General features: G+C 40.9%; 1 protein-coding gene across 7 annotated transcripts in view; it reads right to left on the minus strand.

Moving 5' to 3' along the window:
• Positions 1-19,945, minus strand: part of nphp4 (nephronophthisis 4) — a 461,721-nt gene that overhangs the window by 379,994 nt on the left and 61,782 nt on the right. For all 7 annotated transcript variants that reach the window (XM_057860675.1, XM_057860682.1, XM_057860654.1 and 4 more), the window contains one exon: positions 4,020-4,156. In XM_057860675.1, the coding sequence (XP_057716658.1) occupies positions 4,020-4,156 (137 nt within the window). The remainder of the gene's footprint in view (positions 1-4,019; positions 4,157-19,945) is intronic.

Raw genomic sequence — 19,945 nt, forward strand, 5'->3', positions numbered from 1 at the left:
CATTTTACTGACTGGTGAAGCACAGCACAAGCATTGCACACTGGTAGTTCAAAACATTACCATAAACTGACAACATTTACGGTAATAATATGATCTGACAACTTCTCCAACTTACCAGAATCTAGGAGAAAACAAAACAGATGTGACTTTTCTTTTAAAGGCTGCTGTATAACCTTCTCGTTCCATCATGATGAATAAATGTTTCTTCCATGGATTGATACGGTAAAATGAAAGTGAGAACGTAAGTCGGAAATCCGTGAGAGCTCATTGCTGTCAACACGACAGTAACAATAGGAACAATTGTTATTTGGATTTGAGTTTCCCGAGGGACAGATATAGTTGACGAACACAGAAAGTCTGTGTGCTTACGTTTGTTATGGTCCGAGATGCGGAGCTGCAATAAACATTGACTCAAATGAGCTGAAGGAACATAAATTATGTGCTTTATGAAGAGTGAAAAAAGCAGAATTTAACACTGACAAAAATCATTCGGCCGATTAGAGTGAAGTATTACCGAAACAAAATGGTGATGTCACGTACCGTAATGGTCTGCAATGGGTCGCCGCATACGTTTCTTCAACACAACGTGGCCGTGTCAATAAAAAACAATCGGTTTATATATATATATATATATATATATATATATATATATATATATATATATATATATATATATATATATATATATATATATATATATATATGTATATATACTAGGGCTGTCAAATGATTAAAATTTTTAATCGAGTTAATTACAGCTTAAAAATTAATTAATCATAATTAATCGCAATTCAAACCATCTATAAAATATGCCATATTTTTCTGTAAATTATTGTTGGAATGGAAAGATAAGACACAAGAAGGTACATACGGTACATAAGGACTGTATTTGTTTATCATAACAATAAATCAACAAGATGGCATTAACATTATTAACATTCTGTTAAAAGTGATCCATGGATAGAAAGACGTGTAGTTCTTAAAAGAAAAATGTTGTACAAGTTATAGAAATTTTATATTAAAACCCCTCTTAATGTTTTCGTTTTAATAAAATTTGTAAAATTTTCAATCAAAAAATAAACTAGTAGCTCGGCATTGTTGATGTCAATAATTACTTACACAATGCTCATGGGTGCTGAAGCCTATAAAATCAGTCACACCCAAGCGCCAGCAGAGGGCGGCAAAACTCCATAAAACACAACAAGTGAGCGTTTCACTGTACTGTCATTTAAATCTGTCTGAGCGGGGCATCTGCGTTAATTGCGTCAAATATTTTAACGTGATATAATTTAAAAAATTAATTAACGCCCGTTAATGCGATAATTTTGACAGCCCTAATATATACATATGTAATATATATATATTTCTGTCTCCATCCATGTACCCGTTTATAATATGCACCATGATTTTACAAGTTGATTTGGGGGGAAAAAAGTGGACATTATATTCGGGAAATGACTGTATCCTGTAAAAATATTGGAGTAGAGAGATTGAAACATTCATGAGATTTTGCTCCTCCCTGTCATATTTTCCTCGTTCTGAATCTTCCCCTCTCTCTGGGCTAAATCAGATAAAATTTTGACCCTGCCACGTCATCTTCCAGCTGGTTACACTAGAGCGCAATAATAACAGTCAGGTCGTAACGGCAGATTAAAATACTAATTTCTCGTCATCTGCTCTTCGCCAAATTGTTTTTTTTTTTGTTTTTTTTAAACCTGTCCTGTTCAGCTGTTTGACACAGAGAATGGAAGTCTAAGTGCCCGGATTCTGAACAGTTTTAATGTTTCACATTGAGAGTCGGACATACTCCCATTGTGATCATTCAAAATACCTTTTTATTATGACAAAGCAGCGAACAGGAAGGGATTATGGGGGGACAGAAGAAAAGAAATACAAGAGAAGAAAGAAAAGAAACACATACACAAACAACAACAGGAAATACATTGAACATCTAAACTAGTTACTAATATGCTGGTGCTATCGTCAGCGAGATGTATTTCCGGTTTACACCATGTGGGGGCCTATTGGCCAGTGAAAGAGGAGAATGGGGGTGGGGGTGTCTATAAGACTATAAGCTAAGTGATTGAAAGGGGTAGAGTGTACACAAATCAGTTCTGTGATCTAGAACCCAGTAATCGTGTGAATCTCTTATGAGTGTAAGCCCGTTGGCGACCAACCCTACGCCACCACATCGCCAATCCCGGCACCGGAACCCCCAACCCGAGCATGCCCTACCACATCCAGCAGCACGCAAGCCCCACCGGGCACGCGACAGCCACGCAGACGGGCGGAGAAACCGCGCGGGCGCCAACCCCAGGGCCACGGCCCCCATCCAGCCAGCCCGGGGAGGGAGGGCGTACGGGGGGATGGGGGGGCCATGCGCAGCCAGCCCATCCCTCCTCCCGCCGCCCAGCAAAGGAGCCACCGTCCCCCCCCCCCCGGGATCCATGGAGTTTCTGTCCAGCCGCCCGTCCCACCGCCCTTTGCCGGAGCTCTCCTGTGGAGTATGATGTGTGTGGTGCATTTAAAAAAGGTGCAGGGATGGCGGGGCCTGTGGTGAGGAGGCAGCCGTGAGCCCCCCCCCACCCCCCCAACAGGTCCCAACCATCCCACAACCTTGGTGTGTGGTGCATTAAAAACAGGGGGGAGTCGGGCTGGGACTGTAAAGCCCCGTCCCAACTCTCCCCGGAGAAATGTATGAGCATGTAAGTGCCAGGGTGAAAAATATTTACAGTGCCGAAGTGAGAAGTGCGTGAGTTAAGAGGCAGGCTCCCGCGGGCGTGGCCCCGTCCACCAGAACCACCGGCCCCAGGGCGGAAGAAGCGTCAGGGCCCCGATCAATCCCCGCCCCAGACCACCCACGGCGCCTCCGCGACCGCCCACCCCCCTCCCACCTCTTCGCCAAATTGTTGTTTATAGTCGAATCGTCTCAAAATAGGATTCTAATTCACATAATAATGCTATTTAAGAATTTTTTATGCTGTCATCGGCACTTTAATGTGTTGCACAAGACATTTTAGCAGATGTAAAACAAGGCTTGCTAAGACAGTTTCTCAAAAGAGCATTAAATGTGAATACAAAATAATATTCCCCGAGTGTGCTGTCAAACTATGCACTATTGCACTTTCATTTCGTAAGAACAATAATTAAAGTACCTGAGCTTAGCCTCAAACAGTATGAAAAAAAAAACAAACAAACAAACAAAAAAAACATAAAAAAAGGTTCGAAATACATCAAAAGAACAACTGGCGTATTTGGCTTACTTGCACAGCAAATGTCCACTAACTTAAATGCTATAAAATGCTAACTTTTTTTTCAATGCTCTTAAAAAAAATCGCTCAATCATATATTCCTGCTAAATATACCTTTGTACTAATTACAAATGCATAAACATTAGTATTACAGAACAGCATAAAATAAATTTACATTAGCTCAAACAAAAACTTACCTTACGTTAGTCTTAACAGGGAGCTGCTGGATTCAGCCATGTTAAATGAGTTATGTCATAGTCATTGTTGCCACTAGAGGGCATGGTATCATCCCAAATCAATACAACTAAATGCAATCACTTTCAAAACAAACTATTACAACGCCACCAATTAAACGAATCCCCGAGGCAGCAAAATTTGATTCGAAGATTTTCTCCTAATCGAATTACTCAAGTTAATCGATAAGTCGTTTCAGCGCTACTCTTACCAGTCCGATATATCAGTCAACCTCTAGTCGTGACCCCCACGCCACCCCCACTTGTTGGCCATGACAGTCAACGATTCTCCACGACGTGTCTGTCTGGCTACAATTGGGCTGAAAGCATGTAGACACAAATAAGTCAAGTTTATTTAGATTGCATCATATAATATCGTATTGAATAGATGAAAGGCCCTTGAATCGAACTGTGGCGGACTAATTGTAGTCAAAAGAATGGATATGGTATTGCATCATCATGAAACTGTTGATTTGCAACCCTATTTGTTCCACTATTCCCCAACGACGGCAGATTAAAGGACAAGTAGCTTTACCGTGTTCTGGCAGTCGGCATTGATGAGCTGCAGCAGCTGACTCTCGAAGACCTCGAGGGACGGCTGGAGGCAGATTGTCAGTCTGCTCAGGGTGAAGGGCAGCATCTTGAGCAGCGCGGGTTTCAAAAGCCGATCGCCTGTTGACAGTGAAAACTTTTTCTCAAAGCGTGTTTACGCCGTTTACATCTGGAAAATTTCTTCCGTGGCTTCAGGCATTTGCCCTCTTTTCACTGAATTCCGGTCCTATTACTGCATCTTAGATGGCGGCTACAAAACAATGCTACGAAATCAACTGAACGTCGCAAGTCAAATAGAATGTTTTATGTAAATGAGGACACATTCATTCCTCGAAACTTTATCGCTGTCCTTAATGCAGAGAATGAGAGCGGAGAAAACATGATTCCATGTTCGAGTCATGCAAGTCAAACTCTATCGAAGAAACTAAGCAGACATTTGCTTGGACACTATGTTTGAATCCAGAGATAAACACAATGCTATGAAGGACCGGGGCTTCTGAATAAATAAATAAAAGTAAAAATAAAAACGACTATACACATACAAAATATATATATATATATATTAAAAAATAAACTGGGCCAGCAAGCAGGACTGCACGTGCCCTCGCAGTTTGGTGCAGTTTGGCACGCAGGTCAGGGTGGTGGCAGGTTGTCCCCCTCTCATCATCTCATGAGAACCTAACATGCTCGAAACGCCCCTCTTTTTTGATGAGGTTCCTACAAAAAGGTGCTACTGAGCTGTGCAGCTACGTCCTTATTCCAAACCAAAATGAATCTTCTAATTGGGCCAATTCGATCAAGTGTGCCAAATTTTGTGGCTTTATAAGCTGCCTAAGTCCCTGAAGAAATCGACTTCCTTTTAATGGCGAAATAAAGGGTCATCACTACAACAGAGGCATGTGGACATGGGCCTTAGAAAGGAGTATTACAAAAGGTCTTGTAACTACAATGACATACCTGAAAAGAACTGGACATGTACAGTGCCCTCCATAATTATTGGATTTATAATCATTATGTGATTTTTAGCTTCTAAAATTTTTTTTTGTAAATACATTTTCTAAATAATATAGGATATATATGTTTAGGGTCATTGTCTTGCTGAAAGACCAGTGACGACCCATCTTCAGCTTTCGGGCAGAGGGCAACAGATTTTGATTTAAAATATCCTGGTATTTCAAAGCATTCATGATGCCATGCACCCTAACAAGGTTCCCAGGGCCTTTGGAAGCGAAACAGCCCCACAGCATCACCGACCCACCCCCATACTTCACAGTGGGTATGAGGTGCTTTTCAGCATGCGCATCTTTCGTGGCACGCCAGACCCACTTATAGTGTTTGTTGCCAAAAAGCTCAATCTTGGTCTCATCTGACCAAAGCACATGGTCCCAGTTGGAGCCCCAATACCGCTTGGCGAACTCCAGACATTTGCGTTTATGATTGTGAGTGAGGAAAGGTTTTCTCCGTGCATGCCTCCCAAACAGCTTGTTGGCGTATAGCAGTGCTTCTCAATTATTTTCTGTTACGCCCCCCCAGGGAAGACGTAAATGTTTCGCGTCCCCCCAAACTCTGCCGCCACTGCAAATAGTATCATTTGTCCATAATATTACTATTTTAAGTCCGCCTCTGCCTCACATTGTGTCCTTTTTTCTATTAGTGAAAATAAAAGAGATCAACTTATAAAGTATAACTTTCTTTTGTTTGTAACAGAAAAGACTTAACGCGCATCAATTTGCCTGAATTAAAAAAAAAAAAAAAGTCACATCCAAACTGTAAAAATACACTCAAGGTACATTTTGACCATTTGATACTGAAAAATAAAATCAGTAAATAATAACAAATTCAAATTGATTAGAAACATTAACTCATGAGGACTGTATGCCACCTTCTTCACCAACAAAGGCATCGCCATCAATCGATCGGAGATCGAGGCCTGTCATCCTCTCTCCAGAAGAAGAAATGCTGCTAAACCGGCGATCATAATCCGTTTTGTCAACAGGAAGTCCAAAAATGCTTTGCTCAAACAAGGCAAAATGCTCAAAGGAACAAATGTCTATGTGAACGAGCACCTCACAAAGAAAAACGCGGACATTGCCAGAAGAGCACGAATCTTAAGAAGACAAAGAAATATTCAATCAACTTGGACTGCAAACTGCAAGGTCTTTATTAAGTTGAATGGAGCTCAGGAAGATGCCAAGGTGCTCATCATCAAAAACATTGAGGAGTTGGATAAGTATTAACAACACAGCGCCACCCTCAGGTAACCACAGGTCATAATCCACTGAACACGCTTTAAAATGAACATACATGAAGATATTGATCCTGATTTGAATTTTTTGGACCACTTATGTAACAAATGTTGCTACTATACAGACAGTCAGTTTAAAAGATCATTTGCTCAAGAGGATGGACTGTCAATACTCCATTTTAATGCAAGAAGTTTGTATGCTAATTACCAACACATTAAAACGTATTTAAATAAATTAAAAAGACACTTTGGTGTCATAGCAGTTTCAGAAACCTGGATCACCGCAGAAAAAGGAACAGATTTTCCTCTTGATGGATATGAGCCACATTTTCTAAACAGGACAAATAAAAAAGGAGGAGGTGTTGCATTGTACATAGATAAACATCTTAAATATAAGATACGAGAAGATATGACACTAACTATTTCTGATGTTATGGAATGTTTGACTGTGGAATTGTATTTAGAAAAACAGAAAAATGTGATTATAAGCTGTGTGTACCGTGCGCCTAATTCAAATATGGACATTTTCAGGAACAGTTTAGAGAATTTGTTTTCTACAACAAGCAAGGTCATGTTTGTGTGTGGTGACTTCAATGCTGACTTGTCCAAAGAAGGAAAAGATAAAACAACTGACGAATTTATAGAGACCGTTTCAAGTATGGGGTTATATCCACTGATAATCAAGCCTACCAGAATAACTGCTCATAGTGCGACAATGATTGACAACATCTTCACTAACCACATGGGAAGCAGTCTTAACTGTGGATTACTGATCAATGATATTTCAGATCACTTGCCGATCTTCGTTATATATGACTGTGCTGTACTAAAACAAAAAGAAAAACAAACAAGTAAATATTCAAGGTGTAGAACAGAAGAGACAATAAATTCTCTCAAAAATGAGATGCAAGAGTTTAACTGGGAATTTTTATATGGCAAGAAAAATGTTGATAACGCTTACGAATACTTTTTACAGGTATTTATATCTTTATACAACAAAAACTGTCCAATAAGAAGAAATAAGTTTAATTTGAAAAATGATGATAAACCATGGATCACAAAGGGTCTAAAAAATGCTTGTAAGAAAAAGAATTTGCTATATAAACAATTTATAAAACAACAAACAAAAGAGTCAGAGCTCAAATATAAAAAATATAAAAACAAATTAAACAGTATATTGCAATTATTTAAAAAAGACTATTATACTAAAGAGTTAGAAAAACAAAAAGATAACATAAAGGGTATGTGGAAATTAATTAATAATTTAATCAGGAACACTACAACTAATCAAGACTATCCAAACATTTTCCTTAGGGAGGACGAACATATTAGCAAGACGGAAGACATAGTTGAGGGATTTAATGACTATTTCGTAAGTGTTGGGGAGAAGCTGGCTGCGAATATTGGGGGAAATCAGATCATTGATCCAACTGTTTTTAAAAATATCTCAAGAAATCCAAATTCAGTATTTCTAAGCAAGGTGGAAAACAAGGAGGTTATTGATACAGTAAATACATTCAAAAACAAGACTTCAACTGATTGCAATGGGATTGACATGACGATTGTAAAAACTGTAATACATAGTATAGTAAATCCACTAACCTACATCTGCAACCTCTCTTTTAGTACTGGAGTTTTTCCACAGAAAATGAAAACGGCCAAAGTCATTCCACTTTATAAATCAGGTGACAGCAAATTTTATTCCAATTATCGCCCGGTGTCTTTATTGTGCCAGTTCTCAAAAATACTGGAGAAACTATTCGAAAAGAGACTTAAAATTTTCTTGGAAAAATTCAGTATTTTGTCGGAAAGCCAGTATGGGTTCAGAGAACAAAGATCAACTGCACTTGCATTGCTTGACCTTACTGAAGAAATATCTAGTTGTATTGACAAAAGTAATCACGTAGTTGGTGTTTTCGTGGATTTAAAAAAGGCATTCGATATCCATAAACCATGATATATTACTTGGGAAAATGGAAAGATACGGGTTTAGAGGCATTGTTCTGGAATGGTTAAAAAGTTACATGGGAAATCGCAAACAGTACGTACAGATTGGTGATTACAGATCATCATTATCGGACATTGCAGTTGGAGTACCACAGGGCTCTGTATTGGGTCCAAAACGCTTTATACTATTTATCAATGACCTATGTATGACATCTAAAAAATTAAAATTTCTACTCTTTGCAGATGACACCAGCATCCTATGCTCAGGAAAATTTTTAACGAATCTGATGCATGAGGTAATGACTGAATTAACATATCTGAATCACTGGTTCACGCTAAACAAATTATCAATAAATATGGAAAAAACTAAATATATTTTGTTTGGAAATAAAAAGACAGAAACTGAAGAAAGGATAATTATAGACAATAGCGAAATTGAGCGAGTAACTGAGACTAAATTTTTAGGTGTAATACTGGATGAACAGTTGAATTGGAAGTCACAAATAAAGCACATAAAAACAAAACTGGCAAAAGTGTTGGACTACTGAACAAAACGAAACCCTTTTTAAATTATAAAGCACGCCATATCTTGTTCTCTTCATTAGTAATGCCATACCTCAGCTACTGTGTGGAGGTTTGGGGCAATACATATCCCAGCAATTTACAGTTACTTGTGGTACTTCAAAAAAAGGCAATAAGAATAGTGCACAAGGCTAAATACCTCAAACATACAAATAGACTGTTCTTGGAATCCAAGCAGTTAAAATTCCTGGATCTAGTCAAATTCAAAACGGCCATAATCATGTTCAAGGCACGGAAAAACGCATGACCTGGAAATATACAAGTTTTGTTTTCAAATAGACAAGGAGGGTATAATCTGAGAGGGGAGTTAAATTTCAAAAAGCAATACCACCGTACAACAAAAAAGAGTTTTTGTCCTTCAATTTTAGGTGTGGACTTGTGGAACAAACTTACTGAGGACCTAAAGAAAAGCGCTAATTTGAGCGTGTTTAAGAGAAAATACAAAGATCTTGTTTTCTGTAATTATAGAAATGAATTATAGTATTTATGTTGAGAAAATGTTGAGTGATGCCAACAATTGTTCTTTAGGCATTATTGAACTGTTGTGAATTGTATTTGTTTTGTCTGATTCATGCTGATGAGTATGTAGGGGTAGGATTCATATAAGTTTTTACTTCTTCCTACTCCTTTTCGAATCTTATGTTTTGTTTGTATTCTTGTATATCCATAATGTGATGCATGTTTTCAAAATAAAATTCAATCAATCAATCAAAAAAAAAATTGACCGAAAAAACAAAACTGAATAGAAGAAGAAAAAAAAAAAGTCTTTGGACAGACGGACAGTTTTTATTTTCACTGTCCGCTGCTCACAGTATTACCTCCAGTTTGCAATGGTGTGGGGCTATTTTCACTGAGCATGTTAACAGTGCTCACTAGTTTACTTATATAACACTGACAAAGCGGGACGATTGTTGGCAATATTTGGCACGTTTTCGCTGAAAAACAACCAAGCGGCTTATCAATGAGATTGGGGACTAATGTCTTTAAGTGGCGTCTTAATTGATTTGGCTTTCGGCTGTCCGCTATTATCATTTTTAGACACAGTAAACAGTGATCTTTCCTCATCTCCCACTGTATTAAATATCAAAGGCAACAGGCAAACGGACCGAAAAAAGCGCATTCCCGGCGGCCTAGGGAGAACCGTAGGTGAGGGCGGTCGTCGTGACGATCCAGAGCCGAAAATGGCACTTCTCGGCCGGACACGTGAGAACTGGAGAGGACGGTGGGTCGCTGCGTGAGTCCTGCCGGAAAACAGCTTTCGAAAACGGCACACACTGCACAGCTCTTCATATCGCTCTTCTGTGTGCTCTTGCTTACTTCAAAAATACTGCGCGCATTTTAAAAATGAGAGCGCCACTGCCACCCACTGAGTGGATGTGCAAGTACACTTTATTTAGTATGGCAAAAAAAAAAAAAAAAAAAAAAGCATGTTCCCCGAGGTCACATGCGCTACTCCTGGCATCGCTCTGCGCCCCCTTGGGGGGGCGCACCCCACTATTTGAGAAGTACTGGCGTATAGACAGCACCTCATACCCACTGTGAAGTATGGGGTGGGTCAGTGATGCTGTGGGCCTGTTTCGCTTCCAAAGGCCCTGGGGACCTTGCTAGGGTGCATGGCATCATGAATGCTTTGAAATACCAAGACATTTTAAATCAAAATCTGTTGCCCTCTGCTGGAGGAGAGGAGGAGAGAGGAGGAGAGGACCCAGGTCTCCGGATGATTTAGAGAGATTCTGCAAAGACGAATGGCTGAAGATCCCTCTTTCTGTCTTTTCCCATCTTGTGAAACATTATAGGAGAAGATTAGATGCTGTTTTGTTGGCAAAATGGGGTTGTACAAAGTATTAACACAAGGGGTGCTAATAATTGTGACACACATTATTTGATGTCAAATAATGATTTCTCTATGTGGGATTTTTTCCCCACTGAATAAATGCACTTGTATTGAAGGTTGGATTTTTCTCTTTTTTTCCATTAAGGTCCCATATTATTTAGAAAAAAAATATATTAGAAGCTAAAAAACACATAATTATTATAAATCCAATAATTATGGAGGGCACTGTATAAGTAAAATGAGTGACTTTCTGTTGCCACCAGTTGGCGCTGTAGGGTTGATGCAAATGACCCCTACAGCACCCTCCAGGATACGACTCTCACCGAGCACGGGAAGTTTAACGCAGATATGTTTTATGTGTGCCAAGTTATCACTGTTCAAAATTTGTGGCGACACAAAAAGGCGAAGGTCATTTTCACTTTCCTGTTTGGACACCCTCTGCGCCAACAAAAACTCAGTTTTTTTCTTAAGGCACCTGGGCACATGTTGTAAGGCTCCCCTGATGTGGGTTTGAGGTCAATTGATCTTTCAATGCAGCCGTGTTCAGGCTGTGATACGTGCTTTCATACATGCCAGATATGAAAAAGACTGAACCTTGTATCAGGGAGTTATTAGTCATTTACTGAATTTGGCGAGTCATCCATCCATCCATCCATCCATCATCTACCACTTAATCTGGGGTCGGGATCACGGAGACAGCATCTTGAGCAGGATAGCCCAGACTTCCTTCTCCCCAGCCACTTCAACCAGCTCCTCCGGCATGATCCCAAGGCGTTCCCATGCCCGCCGAGAGACAGTCTCTCCAGCTTGTCCCGGTTCGTCCCCAGGCCTCCCACCAGTGTGACATGCCCGGAACACCTCTCCACGGAGGCGTCCAAGAGGCATTCGAGCCAGATGCCCGAGCCACCCCAGCAGGCTCCCCTCAACGCGGAGGAGTAGCGGCTCGACGCAGAGTACCTCCCAGATGACCGAGCTTCTCAACCTATCTCTAAGAGAGCCCGGACACCCTGCTGAGGAAACTCATTTTGGCCACTTGTATCCGGGACCTTGTCCTTTCGGAAATGACCCACAGCTCATGACAATAGGTGAGGGTAGGAATGTAGATCGACTGGTAAGTCGAGAGCTTCATCGGCTCAGCTCCTTCTTCACAATGACAGACCGTCTGATCCGCCTACCAAACTCCCACTCCCTTACACACTCACTCACGAACAAGACCCCAAGATACTTGAACTCCTCCACTTGGGACAGGATTTCATGCCCAACCCGGAGTGGGCACGCCACCCTTTTTCGACTGAGGACCATAGAGGAATTTGGTGTGTTGCCAAAAAAAAAAAAGAAAAAAGACCGACTTCAGCACCCCGCCCAGACGAGGTCTGTGAACGAAAACTCACTATTTTAATAATATATGATCTCATTTGTCTCATGAACAGTCTTACCAATTTTGAGGAGGATCCAACTAACTCCCTAGGTGCCAATGTCTCAGATATGCTACCTGTAACTAGATATAAATTTGTCACATTCAATCCAAAATACCTAATTTCCTGTTTGATTTGGAATATGAGTGCAGAGGCTTTTTGGAGCAGTTTTGCACAAGGTATCAACTCCCCAAATTTCATCGTTCTACATTGAAAAAACCTAATAGGAGAGGCCTTTTTGAAAATTTCAAGTGGTCACTGTGCCATTTTGTTGTTTTTTTTCCGCAAGGTTTCAAAATTATCGAGTTAATCGATTAATCGTTGGAGCACTAAACCACTACTCGGGTCATCTGATTTTCGAGCCAATCAGGAGAAAGAAGCGGGAGCTGCATTTGGAATAATGCCTACCATAGTCCGTATCTTTCCATTATCGTGATTTTGAATAGGATTTATAAACGGCAGTATAATCGACATTTGGCCTTCAAGTGCTTCCACTACCATGGAGATAGCGAGGCAGTAACACTAAACATTGCTTAACAGAAGCAAAGCCAATGCACAGACACACCATCAACTCATTTATATGACAGTCTGTAATACAGCGGAAAAGTACTTGGACAACTGCTTAGGATGCTGGACCGCTTGCTTCACTGTAACTTTGTGGCTTATCCTCTTCTGGGTTTCTCTCAGTTGTCTTTTCAGAAAAAGTGTTGGGAAGAAAAGAATGTACAAGAAGCAGAAGGAAACGGCCAGAGGGGCCAAAAATTTGACCCAAATAAGAGTATACTGACCATATTAGGGCAAAAAAATATGCAAAAATAATCGAATTCCGGATAGAAAAATCTACAGAAATGAAACACCACCCGTCAAAAGGGCATGAGTGCCCTCTAGTTAACAAAACATATTTCCAACCATTGAATTAAAACGATCATATCTCTGATTTTCTGTGGTCTATCAGTGCCAAATGAAAACTGGGAGGGTGCTTGAAATACGCGCTTTCGAGAGAAATATTTTCACGGTGCTGAAAGATGCCATGTGATTTAATAGGCCAGCGTAATCATAGGACTTCTGACTGCAAGCTTGCGTGTGGTCAAGTGACAGTATTGTTTCGTCTGGGTGATATAATGGTGTCATGTGATTATTGCCACAATGTCTCATTAGTGAAACTGGTAGAACCGAATGCATCAAAATCAACAGGAAGTGACCCAAAATGCCTCCAAGCCAAAAGGAAATGACCACGAAATCCCCCCATAACAGGAAGTGCCCAAATATGTATAAGAAGTGAACCCGAAATGTCTTAAAATCAACGGGAAGTGACCTGTTAGCTACAGGAAGTCCAAGATGCCTCAAAATCAACAGGAAATGACCCAATATGTACAGGAAGTGAACCCGAAATGCCCCCAAATTAACAGAAAGTCACCCTGAATCCCCCTACTTTAACAAGAACTCACCCAATATGCATGGGAAGTGAACCCGAAATGCCTTAAAATAAGCAGGAAGTGACATCATCACTACAGGAAGTCCAAGATGCCTCAAAATCAGGAGGAAGCAACCCAATAAAATAAGATAAGGCCTTTATTGATCCCACCATGAGGGAGTTCTGGGTGTTACGGCAGCAAAGATATAGGTCACACAGTGGCGACGGCATGATGTAGCCGTTAATGTATAACTTTAGCAGCAAACATTTGAAAACAAACTTATGTACGTATACGCAGTGTTCTTAGTACAGTATATACACAGATACATATGTATAATCACACTTCCATACACCCACATGTGCAAATGAAAACACTCTAATAGTGTGTACACTAGAGGTGTGCAAAATTTCCGATTCTTAGATTATTCGCGATTCGGCCGTGGAAGATTCGAGGACGATTCACAAACATCCAAATTCCGATTATTGAAATATGCCAAGTAAAGCGGAAGTACAACACACTCAGCGCGCCGCGTGGTCTTCGGGACGGAACGGAGCGGGAGTAGCTAAACATTATGCTTCTCATTAACCGGCCCCTCGGGTAATGCCAACGCTCAACTCACGGCTCTAGCTCAACTCATGCCACGAGATAAAAAAACACAACAACATACCTGACTGCTGCCGCAAAGCTGCTACAAGTACAGCTAAGCTACATAATGTTACGGTAGATATCATTTATATAGGACTAGATGGATTATAGACTCGGTAGCGGTAGCAGCACATCTGCAAAAAGCTAGATGCGGGCGTTAGTAAACGGCCGCCATCTTAAAGCAGTAAACTTCCCTGCAATGCTGTTGTAGCGAACCTTCCAAGCAAACCTAATTAACTTTTTATCTAAAATACTCCTAAATCGGTAAAATATTGACTTGAATCTATCTTTAAAATAGTTTTAAAACTTTCACATGTCAAAAGTAGACAAAAGGGAAATTATGGAATAACGGGAGCAATTTTAACAACTTTAACGGTTGATTCACAACATTAAATTAATTGAATGTAGTTTAAAGCTGCTGATACAGAATGGGGACTGGAGTTTTTTTATTTAATGTTATTTTTGTATATTTGTTTACTGCTATATGTTAACTTGATACTGAAATAGTAGTTTGGTTTAGCCTGAGAGTATTTTTGAACAATTTTGGAACTAATGTACAAAACTTTATTAAAAAAAAATAAAAATAAAAAAAAAATAAAAAAGGAGGGGGGTGCATCAATAATCGTTTTATAATCGAATCGGAGCCTCTGAATCGTAATCGTAATCAAATCGTTAGGTGCCCAAAGATTCCCAGCTCTAGTGTACACAGTACAGAGGAAAAAAATAGGTGCAGTGCGGCAGTGCAAATATAGAGTACGGAATTGAAGGCAAAAAATACAGTAGTAGGGTATGTTGGGTATTGCACAGTATAATCACAGGTGCAAGACTGCACATTTGCACTAGTGTTCGGCAGTTTGTAGAGACTCCCCCAATGTTCTTATTAAACAGCCTGATAGCGGCACGCAGGAAGGAGCGGCGGAATCTCTCCTTTGCACAGCGAGGGTGTAACAGTCTATCACTGAAGGAGCTGTGGAGTGCTGTTAGGGTGCCCCGGAGGGTAGGGCCGGGTTGTGCAGCATTGATGACAGCTTTGCCATCATCCTCCTGTCCCCCACTGAGTCCACAGAGTCCAGGGAGCAGCGCAGGACAGAGCCGACCATCCTCACCAGTTTGTCTAGCCTATTTTTGTCCGGGGCTGAGACGCCGCCTGCCCAGGAGACCACTCTATGGAGTATGAGCGATGCAACCACTGAGTCATAAAAGTTCCTGAGGAGTGCCCCCTGAACGCCAAAAGACCTCAGCCTCCTAAGTAGGAAGAGTCTGCTCTGACCCTTCCTATTGAGAGCGTCTGTCTTGTCGCTCCAGACCAGTTTATTGTTCAGATGAACACCCACGTACTAGTAAGTTGAGACTCTCTCAACATCTGTTCCCTGGATATTCACTGGTGCAGGTGGAGAGTGCCAGCATCTGCTGAAATCAACCAACAGCTCCTTGGATTTCTCTGCTTTGATGTGGAGGCGGTTCTGCTGGAACTAGTCCACAAACCCCTGAGTAAGTTCTCTGGACTCCCGATCATCGCCGTCTGAGATGAGGCCAGCGATCGCAAAGTCGTCAGAGAACTTCTGCAGGTGACAGGCAGGGGTTATGTATCTGTAGTATGAAGTGTAGAAGGTGAACAGGAAGGACGCCAAGAAAGTTCCCTGCAGTTCAAGAAAGTTCCCTGCAGTGCCCCAGTGCTGCAGAGAAGCACGTCAGACACACAGTCCCATGTCCTCACGTACTGTGGCCGGTTTGTGAGGTAGTCCTGGATCCGTGTGGTGAGGTGGTGGGCCACTCCTGCCTGTTCTCCCATATCAACAGGAATTGACCAGGTGTGTATAGGAAGTGAACCCGAAATGGCTCGAAATCAACAGAAAGTGACTTGATAGCTACAGGAATCCAAGATGCCTTAAATCAACAGGAAGTGACCCAATATGTCCAGGAAGTGAATCCGAAATGCCTCCAAATCAACAGGAACTCACCCTGAAATCCCCTATATCAACAGGAAGTGACCCAATATGTACAGTAGGTGAACCCATAATACCGTGAAATCAGCAGGAAGTAACCTGACAGCTGCAGGAAGTCTAAGACGCCTCAGAATCAACAGGAGACCCAATATTAAGGGCGTAATAGTACATGTATTCGTATTGAACCATTTCGGTACTTGGTGCTCGGTTCGGAACGGAGGCGTACCGAACGAGTTTCTGACGTAATGTAACCCTTACTTTTCGAGGCTGTGAGTCGATCGGGTTACAGTTTCTTTGTGCAGATTATATTTACTCCGTCTTCCCTACTATAATGAGGACCTACACAGTAGGACAGTAAGAAAAGTCAACGGCGCGACAACGTGGCCGCCGCGAGAACGTAGTGAAACGCGGCCATTAAAGTCAATCAGCCAATGCACACCAGTCGCAGTGCGGCCGCGTGTTAGACGCGTCCCAGAAGCGGATCAACGCAAAGAACGGCAGAGTTTATTATTTGACGCGAGACCCGGCCCTCCTGCGTCAATACTACTAGCTAGCAGACCGGAAGTCACTCGTGTAAAAATACGGTGGAGCCGGTGTTCGGCCATTCCTTACTACGCGGCGAAATGTCTACACAATGCTCGTGGCGCTTGCACATGCATCCACACGCATGCGCACATCGGTTTTAGAAGCTGCGAGTACTCACTATTTTTGTTTTTATTTAGCTATTTAGAACCTTTTCACTGCCTCAAAGATACTTTTTGCATGTATTAGTCTATCATACTTTTAACCATTGTGTTTTTTTGTGTTAGCTTTGAAGCAGTTGACCACATTAGTCACGTAGCGTATTTAAACCGTCCTTATTTGATATAACTACATTTAAGTATTTTCTGCAGGCATTTTTTTAGTATGTTATTCCTGTATGCATCTAAATAAAACAAGTTTAGAGCACATGGTGATTTTTTTCAAAATAAACAAGAAGTGACCTAGTAGCTACAGGAATTCTAATATGCCTCATAATCAGCGAGAAGTGAACCCGAAACGCCTCAAAATCAACAAGGAGTGACCTGATAGCTACAGGACGTTCAAGATGCCTAAAAATAAACAGGAAGTGACCCAATATGTAGAGGAAGTGAACCCGAAATGCCTCCAAATCAATAGGAAGCGACACCGAAATCCCCCTCACATCAACAGGAATTGACCCAATATGTCTAGGAAAGGAATCCGAAATGCCTCGAAATCAACAGGAAGTCACCCCGAAATCCCCCTATATCAACAGAAAGTGACCCAATATGAACAGGAAGTGAACCCGAAATGCCTTAAAATCAACAGGAAGTGACCGGACAGCTACAGGAAGTCTAATATGCCTCAAAGTCAACAGGAAATTAAATTCTGAAGACGATACACAAGAAAGCCCGCAAACAGTTTGCTGAAGACATGTCAACAAAGCACATGGATTATTGAAACCATGTTCTATGGTCTGATGAGATGGGCGGGCTTTCTTTGTGCACAGTCTTCAGAAGAGGTTTCCTCCTGGGGTGACAGCCATGCACACCAATTTGATGTAGAGTGTTGCGTATGGTCTGAGCACTAACAGGTCGACCCCCCCCCCCCCCACACACACACCTCTTCAATCTCTGCAGCAATGCTGACAGCACTACTGTAATGAGTCACATGACATTCTGGAAGGAAAATGACAAGCAGTACTCAATTTGGACATTTAGGGATGTACATAGTTTCTAAGGGGTGTTCTCACTTTTGTTGCCAGGGGTTTAGATATTAATGGCCATATTTTGTGTTATTTTGAGGGGAAAATAAATTAACTCTATTACTGTATTGGCCCAACTATAAGACGACCCTGATTATAAGACGACCCCTCTTTTTCAAGACTCAAGTTTGAAAAAACACTTTTTTCACCAAATTAATTTTCATACAGAAAATAATTACAGCACATCCGGAACAAATGATTATAACAATATATTTGAGAGAAAAAGCATGTTATTTAGCCCTATAAATGAATGGCTTCTGGTTTTTGAAATGTAAATAAACCAATATATTGTGATAAAACAACAAAATTGCAAAAACTGCATTAACCGTCTAAGTGAAGTCTAACTGTTGCCACGTTTACATGGAGCCAAATATTCCAATTACAATCGGAATATTTGTTCAAACCGAATAAATGTGTTCCATATAAACACCTCATTCGGAATGAGCAGGCCCAAACCGAATGGAATTTCATTCCGATTCACAGGGGTGGAATATTCCTTTTCCCAAACCGATTAGAAGTAAAATTATATCATGTAAACAGGGAAGCGGAATGGTGTCTGGTTGCGTTCTTTCTGCGCGTGCTCCGTACTGACGTGGTGACGTCACTTGGTGACGTAAGTAACGTCACTTGCAACATGGCTTCCAAGCACACGCACAGCACACCCACACAACTTTTTAAATGAACGGCGTATCATTCTGAAGTTTTGTTTCCACTCGAAAAGTTAAAACAGCAGCTGATCTGACGATCGATCTCCATGTTTTGCAACGTGACGCTTTGTTTTGATTAATCTGCGTATGTCAGACGGCAGTTGTCAAACGTCCTTTCGGAATAAAGGCAGTCACATGTAAACGGTGGATCGGAATAGATGAAGTAACATGTAAACAGCTGATGTGAAATTTCCATTCGGAATGATTTGAATCGGTATGAATAAAAGTCAGCATGTAAACGTGGCTTGTAACTGCAGTCTTGAAACAAATCTGAATAAGGAAAAACATTGCAATAAAATAATGCAAACAGGTTAAACTAAAAAGAGTAGCTGAGATCTGTCATGACAGAACATCGCTTGCTTCAATTATATCTGGCGCCATCTAGCGTCGTGAATGGGGAGAGTAGCTGAGATGTGTCATGACAGAACATCGCTTCAGTGATATCTGGCGCCATCTAGCATCGTGAATGGGTATAATGTCTAGACCGCAAATATAAGATGACCCCCTCTTTTTCAGTGTTATTTCAATGCAAAAAACACCGTCTTATATTCGGGCCAATACGGTATATAAGCTGCACACAGACTACTTTTCATTGTGTCAAAGTGTCATTTTGTCAGTGTTGTCCCATGTCCCATATACTTAAGTATCTGCAGGAATGTGAGGGGTGTACTCACTTTTGCGATACACTGTAGATAAAAACAATATCCTGTAAAAATATTGGAGTAGAGAGATTGAAACAATCATGACATATTGCTCCTCTCTGTCGTATTTTCCTCATTCTGAATCTTCCCTTTCAATGGGCCGAACTCAAAACCAGATGAAATCGTGACCCTGCCGACATCCTCCAGCTGGGGACGCTAGAGCCTTATAATGGCAGGCGTGGCTAAACGCAGATTAAAAGACTTAATTTCTCATCATCTGCGCTTTGCCAAATTGTTGTATATAGTCGAAATGTCTCAAAATATGGTTCTAATTCATATAATAATGTTATTTAAGATTTTTTTTATGCTGTCACAGGCACTTTAAGCCTGTTAAAACGACCTGAATATTGACATTGACATAAGGTTTAAGTTCTGTATGGCGTGTGTTTGACCTGAATCGTCACGTCCTAGCATAACATTTGTTCGTTGCTGATGTCGCTGGTTGTAATTTCAGATGAGTATTTTGAAGTATTTAGAAAAGATTTTTAAGTTGTTAACGGACGAGAATCCTTCTTTTAACGGACTATTATTATTGTGGTAATGTAGTGCATTTTAGGGCCAAATCAAACTAAAAAGAAGGACTACGTGATATAAGTTGGACTATTGCTTCGAGAAAAAAAAAGTCATTATCACATTGGGGTAATGTAGCTGTAATCAGCTACACATTTTACGTACATGTACTGTAGCTGAGCGCTACGACATTAGCT

This window comes from Corythoichthys intestinalis, chromosome 2 (assembly GCF_030265065.1).
Source record: "Corythoichthys intestinalis isolate RoL2023-P3 chromosome 2, ASM3026506v1, whole genome shotgun sequence".
Taxonomy (NCBI): domain Eukaryota; kingdom Metazoa; phylum Chordata; class Actinopteri; order Syngnathiformes; family Syngnathidae; genus Corythoichthys; species Corythoichthys intestinalis.